Source organism: Pongo pygmaeus, chromosome 7 (assembly GCF_028885625.2).
Source record: "Pongo pygmaeus isolate AG05252 chromosome 7, NHGRI_mPonPyg2-v2.0_pri, whole genome shotgun sequence".
In the NCBI taxonomy this organism is placed as follows: Eukaryota; Metazoa; Chordata; class Mammalia; order Primates; family Hominidae; genus Pongo; species Pongo pygmaeus.
In genome coordinates, this window is record NC_072380.2 from 22079853 (window position 1) to 22087864 (window position 8012).

At 44.0% G+C, this 8012-nt stretch overlaps 1 protein-coding gene across 1 annotated transcript in view; it reads left to right on the forward strand.

Annotated features, from left to right (window-relative positions):
• Window positions 1-7714, forward strand: part of XPO7 (exportin 7) — an 86198-nt gene extending 78484 nt beyond the window's left edge. Inside the window, exons 23-28 of the mRNA XM_054498063.2 lie at window positions 223-437; window positions 668-806; window positions 3263-3423; window positions 4364-4462; window positions 5031-5158; window positions 6114-7714. Of these exons, the coding sequence (XP_054354038.1) occupies window positions 223-437; window positions 668-806; window positions 3263-3423; window positions 4364-4462; window positions 5031-5158; window positions 6114-6207 (836 nt within the window). The 3' untranslated portion in view covers window positions 6208-7714. The remainder of the gene's footprint in view (window positions 1-222; window positions 438-667; window positions 807-3262; window positions 3424-4363; window positions 4463-5030; window positions 5159-6113) is intronic.
• Window positions 7715-8012: the final 298 nt, after the last annotated feature.

Below are 8012 nucleotides of genomic sequence, written 5' to 3' on the forward strand. Positions count from 1 at the left end.
GTTAATTCCAGCTCAGTCACCACACTGTAAGCAGCATGTGGGTCTCCGGCCAGCCCTGGCAGGAGCCAGGACAGCATTCCTATTGTATGCTAATACATGTGCATTAGAGTGCCACCTGTCACCAGGGGCCTGCTGGAATTTGTATGCCTTTGGAGTAGGAAGGCTGATCTAAACGAGTGCTTCTAATGTGGTTGAATAAACATATATGACATGTCTACTCAGGCAATCGCATCCTGACACTAGGAGAGGTCCCAAAGGATCAGGTCTATGCTCTGAAGCTCAAGGGCATCTCCATCTGCTTCTCCATGCTGAAGGCTGCTCTCAGTGGGAGTTATGTCAATTTCGGAGTCTTTCGTCTCTATGGAGACGATGCCCTGGACAATGCTCTGCAGACCTTCATCAAGCTGCTCCTCTCTATTCCCCACAGTGATCTCTTGGTAAGCCTTACACTGCATTGCCACAATCTTGTTCCTCATCACATTCAGCCTTTTTAACCTGAGACCCTGATTGAACACTGTTCTTGAGAAACTATGTAAGCTAGCTCCTTTTGCTATAACTAAGTCTTCTGTTTTCCCAACTAAAAGGAGCTAAGCTATTTAAGATTGTCACCCTGCATGCTGGAGTGCATAGTGCCTAAGCTGATTTTCTTCCTCCTCCTCTCCCACAGGATTACCCCAAGCTCAGCCAGTCTTATTATTCACTACTGGAAGTCCTGACCCAGGACCATATGAACTTTATTGCAAGCCTGGAACCTCACGTCATCATGTATATTCTCTCTTCCATTTCTGAAGGACTTACTGCACTTGGTAAGCACCTGAGGTGGGTGGGTGAGTTGGTGGGTTTGTTTTTTACCACTTAACTAAACAGAAAGAGAGAATCTTGCCCCAGTGTCCAAAAAGATCACCACTGCCTTGGGGGTTTGGCCATAACAATAGAGTATATAATGCACAGCACATGCTCATCCAGCAGACACTCACTGATTCCTCTCCTAAGTACAAGGCCCTGTAGAAGCACTGAGGAGACGGTAATTAACAGCATATAGTCCCTGTCCTTAAGGGGCTTATCTGGTGGGTAGAACAGGCACATGAACAAACAACTGCCTGTTTACCATACTTACCACTTAAACATTACAGTAGGGGTGAGTACAAAGTGCTACACAAGCCCTCAAGAATACCTAGAGTCTTGGTTGTGAGGAGGTCAGGATCAAGGAAGACTGGCTGGAAGACTTGGCATCAAAGCATAAACCTAAAAGCTGGACAGATGTTACCCTGGTTAGCCAGGGAGGGTTCCTAGCAGCAGAGACAGCAAGCACTTGCACCTGTAGGCAAGAAAGAACCAGGAAATCCAGATGGCTGGCACACTAGTCCAGAGGAGTTAGGAATGAAATGAAGCTTTAGAGATAAGCAGGAGCAAATCTGGAGATCATGAAGGGGGCACGCCTGTAAGCCGTATTAGGCTGTTTGAATTCTGTCCTGAGGGCCGTGGAAGCTGGGGAAAGGTTTCATGCAGCTAGCTCCATAAGTTTTTTCATCCTAGTCCATATGGTTCCTGTCAACCATTTTGTTTCTAGGCTACCTTCCAACAATTTTTTTTTTTTTTGAGACAGAGTGGCTCTGTCGCCCAGGCTGGAGTGCAGTGGTGTGATCTCGGCTCACTGCAACCTCTGCCTCCCGGGTTCATACCATTCTTCTGCCTCAGCCTCCCAAGTAGCTGGGAGTATAGGCGCCCGCCACCATGCCTGGCTAATTTTTTTGTATTTTTAGTAGAGACGGGGTTTCACTGTGTTAGCCAGGATGGTCTCGATCTCTTGACCTCGTGATCCGCCTGCCTTGGCCTCCCAAAGTACTGGGATTACAGGCATGAGCTACCGTGCCTGGCCCAACAATTTTAGTAGGTATATGTGTTCAGAGAATAAAACACATTTTTATATTAGGCTGAGCAAAACATAAGTAGGAAGATTAAGTCACCTGCCAAATAGTGATGATATATTGCAAATACACATAGACTGACTTTTGGATTGTCAACTGTGGTGAATTATCCATGCCTCTGTGCCACTTTGATACACATTTACTTCTGCTGTCATTCTATCAGGGTGCATAGCCATATCTAGTACAGTCCAATCAAGGTATCAGCCCTTGCTTTGGAAGACTTTTTTATGTCTCATTGAAAATACAGGGACCTGGCCGGGCGCAGTGGCTCACGCCTGTAATCGCAGCACTTTGGGAGGCTGAGGCGGGCAGATCACAAGGTCAGGAGTTTGAGACCAGGCTGGCCAATATGGCAAAACCCTGTCTCTATACAAAAATTAGCTCGGCGTGGTGGTGCGTACCTGTAGTCCCAGCTACTCTGGAAGCTTAGGCAGAAGAATTACTTGAACCCTTGAACCCGGGAAGTAGAGGCGGTGGTGAGCCAAGATCGTGCCACTTCTGCACTCCAGCCTGGGCGGCAGAACGAGACTCCGTCTCAAAAAAAAAAAAAAAAAAGAAAGTAAAGGGACCTTTGCATAAACTGTCAGTCCCGTAGGAATCAGAGACTTGTTTACTCTTTTAAGGGTTCAGCCCCTTAGTGCTTTGGCCTTACCTCATCAGAGTTCTGTCCACAGGTTGTGCTGTACTGTTCCCTTTGTAAAGACGCATAGATGAGTCTGCAGCTCCCCCGAGAGATGCTTTGGAGATAAACAGATAATACAGCACACCCTGTTCTAACAAACCATAAACATTCAGAGGCTACATCATTCTGGGTTTAATTACATCCCACTGGTAACTCAGAGTGTAGGCTCATACCCCAGGCTTCTTGGATTCTAATCACAGCTCCTGCAATTACTAGCAGTTGATCCTTAGGCCAGTACATAACCTCTCCTAATTCTGGTTTCCTCATGTGTAAAACAGAAAACCTACTTCCTGAGTTCTTGAGAGGATTAATCAGAGATAACACCTATAAAGTACTTAGAACAATATCTGGCACAAAAGCAGCACTTGCTGAATCAAACTATTTGTTATTTTGTGTGAAGCAGAAGACGTACGTACGTCCACAACACATTGAGCCAATAATTTCAATATTCTTTATTACCACATACTCACTTTCAAACTTAGAAATTGAGCCCTACTGTACAATGAGGGTAAGAGGTTAACAGGAGTCATCTTGAGCAACCGCCTTGGCTGAATTGGCCACAGTACCATAATGGATCTCACCCAAAGATAGTCCATATTTGTCCAGGCCACCATCAGCAGCTCTGTCCTACCCTTACCTTTCTTTCTTGCAGACACCATGGTATGCACAGGCTGCTGCTCCTGCCTGGACCACATTGTGACATACCTCTTCAAGCAGCTGTCACGCAGCACCAAGAAGAGGACCACACCCCTGAACCAGGAGAGCGACCGCTTTCTGCACATCATGCAGCAGCATCCAGAGATGATCCAGCAGGTAAGAAAGTGGAGGCTTAGGAGACAGTGATGGGGTGTCCGACAGAGGAAGGACCTCTGCAAGACAGGGGAGCCCACACACGATTAACATAACATCTCATCAGGTTCCTGCTGCTGAGATGAAGTCCGTGTCTTAAAGTTGCAGTGGATTTTGAGTTTGCCAAGTAATCACTGGATGTAGAAAAAACTCAGGTTCTGGATTATTCTTCTGAGTGTCACAGTGACCCCTATGCCCTGGACCTGTCTCATGATCACTATCCTCTTTATGTGAAAATTACTTTGCTCACCCACTGCTGTAAATAGAGCAGGAGTTAGCAGCATCTGGCGTTCTAAAGGCTTGTGTTCCTGTTTACAAAACAGGAAGAAGAATGCAAGACAGAAGGAAATAACTGGCCACAGAGAGATCAAACCATATGCTTGCCCTTATTTTATTTGTATGTGCCTTGAAGTAACTTACAGAAATACACGCTAGATGAAAATAGATAAGGAAATGGGATCAGTAATTATTGAGATTTTAGCCAGTCTTACCTTTGTCCACACCGTTCTCTAAAGAAGCAGTGAAATAATTCAGGACTCCATTACATTCACAAGATGTCATAAAGCTGTCAACTCCGAGTACCTGGAAGGGATCATGCGAGGTGGTTTTGCTTACTGTAATTTTGTTTACGTGACCCCATCCCATTCCCCACAACCAGGGTGACCTGGAAGGATCCATTTGTAAGTGAAGTTCAAACCAGTTTTAAGAACGAGAAAGGAAATGAGTATCTTAGAAGAAAAGGTGACCTTGAAATAGAAGACTCAGATGAAGCTTCACAAACTATTTGTCTGATTTACCCTATACAGAAAAGGCCTTCAGCCTAATGTACTCCTGTATTTGGAATCTGTCGTTTTATCTTGGGTAGCAGTACATTAGGTCACTGCCTGAAATTCTCCATTTTCAGATGCTGTCCACGGTGCTGAACATCATCATCTTTGAAGACTGTAGGAACCAGTGGTCTATGTCCCGACCACTACTTGGCTTGATATTGCTTAATGAAAAGGTGAGAGAGCCAGCTCCCTGGTGCCAACCCAGAAGCAGTGGCAACCACGCACTTGCTATCACCAAGCACTGGGAGAAATGTGTATAGAAACACCCCACGGTGGTGAAACAGGGAAAATGGGTCATTTACTGAGCATGTCCCATTTGTGCTTTCAGTATCACATACTCATTTAACTGTTAGAAGTCAGCACGTGTGGTAGCTCACAGACACAGGATAAAGGAGTGTTTCCCTTAGGCAGTAAGAGAAACCTTTCAAGGAAATAATGTACCTGGGTATCAGAGGACCTAAGTTCTAGTTCTAGCTCTGCTATAAACAAGTCTTGAGATTCCGGTAAAAGAAAGGTCTGGATCAGATGACCCTTTTAAAGTGCTTTACAATTTAAAAATTCTTGATAGTAGGATGAAGCCATATTATCCCACAAGTGCTTGCCTGAATTTCTTAAGTGTCCAATTTTAGTAGACATTCCATTCCTCCTTAGAGAAGAACATTCTTCAACCCTGCAGATGACGGAGGGCTAATCTGCCTTCCCCTGCTTCTCTAACCTTCTATTCCACTCCTTGCCCCACAGTATTTTTCTGACCTAAGGAACAGTATCGTGAACAGCCAGCCACCAGAGAAGCAGCAGGCCATGCACCTGTGTTTTGAGAACCTGATGGAAGGCATCGAGCGAAATCTTCTTACGAAAAACAGAGACAGGTGAGTATAGAGCGTCCTGCCTAGAAATCTCAGACAATTGCTATTTTTCAAATCAACGAAACAGGCAGTTCCTTTAAAGTCTTTGACATCTGTGTTTGGAGGCCATCTAAAGCAGTGCAATCCAATAGAAAAGTGAGCCATGTTAAACAGGCAAAATTCATTTTAATAATATATTTTATTTAACCCATTGTATCTAAAATATTCTGTGTATCAATATTTTAAAATTGTGGGTTTTCACATTCTTTTTGTACTACATTTCCAAAATCCTGTGTACTTTACATTTAACAGCATATCTCAGTTCATATGTTTTCATCAGAAATACTTGATCTGTATTTAGATTTCATAAATTTACAGTTGACAAAGTAGATTCCTGTAATACCCAGATTGTTTCAAACACACCTAGGGACCTTCCAGTAACTGCATTGAGTATCTGGGCTTTGCAATTAACTTTTAAATTTTATTTAATTTTAATTAATTTAAAACAAGGCATTTTAATTTATAATTCAGATGCAGTTGGGGAGCTGAATGTTAAATTGTATTTAATTTGGATTCATGTTCTCAGTCACACTGGCCATAATTCAGGGGCTCGGTAGCCATATGTGGTTAGCAGCCGCCCTATTGGACAGCATAGCATTTCACCACCTGGTCTTGCTGCATTAAGAAATGAGATGGCTTCATTGGCTTACTGCCCTCACGTGTGAGGGCAACTTCCTGCCTCTGTCAGTGAGATTTCTTTTGTGCTGCCATGAGCCCAAGGTAGCCCTCAGGGCCCCAGATTTGACCAGATCTCTAAGCCAGCTTTCTCTTAGAGTCTTAAGACTGAAATTAACTGATCTTTGAAACAGAACCCATCAGTTCATACATTCTACTTCCCATGCTTTAAAAAAAAAAAATGTTAGGCAAATACCTTTCCCCCCGACTCTCCTCCCCCAACCCACATGCATCCTCTCTGCAGGTTCACCCAGAACCTGTCAGCATTCCGTCGAGAAGTCAACGACTCGATGAAGAATTCCACTTATGGCGTGAATAGCAATGACATGATGAGCTGACACCTCCTTGGACTCTACCTGTACAGAGCAGCGTCCCTTTGGTTTGGCCCAGAGGGGCGAACAATTGCAAGGGAGAGGGCCTGGCTGATCCTGGCTCTTTTCTCCAGGGGTGTGGGGAAAATGGCAAAGGTCAACTAGCTACTTCCCCAGGGAATAGGGGTGTGAGTGCACTCACTAGGGGGCAGGGCGCTGCTGGTTCCTGGGGGACTGGGTGGGAAGGGTGGTGGGAGGAGATAAGAGATACAAACTGAGACTCCAGCCTCTCCTCCTGGGGCCACCCAAGTGGGGAGAACCCCTAGTGTCCTGCCACAACCTGCCTTGTATAAACATGTACATTTTTTCATAACATTTTGAACAAGGTTTATATTGACTCAAGTTTAAAAACAAAAAGTGTGACTGAAAAATTTTTACAGAGTCTAGTGCACCAATGCTGATGTGAGGGGTTGTGTATGCGAGTGAAGAAAATGTGTATTCTGGTGGCCTGAAGCTTTACTGGACAAGGATGTGTGAGAGTGCAGAGATATATTTAGTGACACAGTAGAGAGGCAAAAAAAAAAAAAAAAAAGCTAAAATTCCAAATGTATATTTTTTCGTATTGCCCTGTCCTCACCCAGAAATGATCAATTCCTGTTACTGTATTAACCCTTGTTATTAGGAACTCTAAGCCATGCCAGAACACCATCCCTCCCCTTGGACCATATAGATTCTGCCCTGGGTCCCTAGCCCCTTACAGTGATAAATAACTCCAGCTAAAAGTGTTTGGTGTTCTTATCTCCATCCTCTTTCCTACTTTGCTTACCCTCATCCTCAGACAGATGCCTCTTGCTTTTAAAAGTTGGATTTAACGACATGTTGTAGGGTTCTTGGTCTCTGTGAAGGGAGAGACCAGAGAGAAGGAAGTGAGCCCACTGCTCTCCTGGGGAGCAATGTGGGTGAGTCCACCAGAGGCCCTGCTGTGTGTGGCCAATAAATTTTAGTCTTCCCCAGCCCTCGAGGCAGTGTGTGTGGATGTATGCGTGTGGATATTTATATATGTACCCTGCACTCATGAATGTATGAACTGGAGGAAGTTACTACAGTGGAAGGGTTCTTAATAACAAGGTCTACCTAGCATGAAGTATTTAACATTCTCCCACCCCTTAAAAAATATACATTTTTATAAAATGAAAACCATAATAAATGTTTTGAATATTAAAAAAATAATAACCTACAGAGGAAAATTAATGGAGAAAGCTATTTGCCTTGTACTTTTTCCACAATTGTTGCTGCTAGTTGTACACATCTCTAGTTCAGCTCTTGCCCACGGGACACTCATCAATTAGGTTTTATTTTTATTTCTCTCCTCTACCCCCAGAAACAAGCCTGTTAATTTTTTTTCCTTCTCCTCTGGCGACTGTGTGATGAATCCTTTCTTGCGTGATCAGGTTGCGGATAGACTTGTAAGGGTGTTTGCTGCATACAGTGTAAGCATTGTGACCGCCAATAAAACTTCAATGGTTTCTACTGACCTGGCTTCAGCAATCATGTCCAGTGTGCGTCCAAGGACATGTCTCACTCAAAACACGTGAAGATGTGTGAAACATTCTTTAAAAGCCCGTGAATGACAGGGGCCCCTCCACCTGATCAAATTGACTTGTTTCTCATTGCACAGAGTCTGACTCAGTTTCTTTCAAAAGTATAATGTGATTGATATATCTCTGTCAACAAAACCAGTCACATGCTGTTGTCCACAGCTATAAAGCAGAAGCCATTCTACCTCTCTGTTAGCTTTCAGATAATAACGTGGCTACTAGCAGACAAGTAGC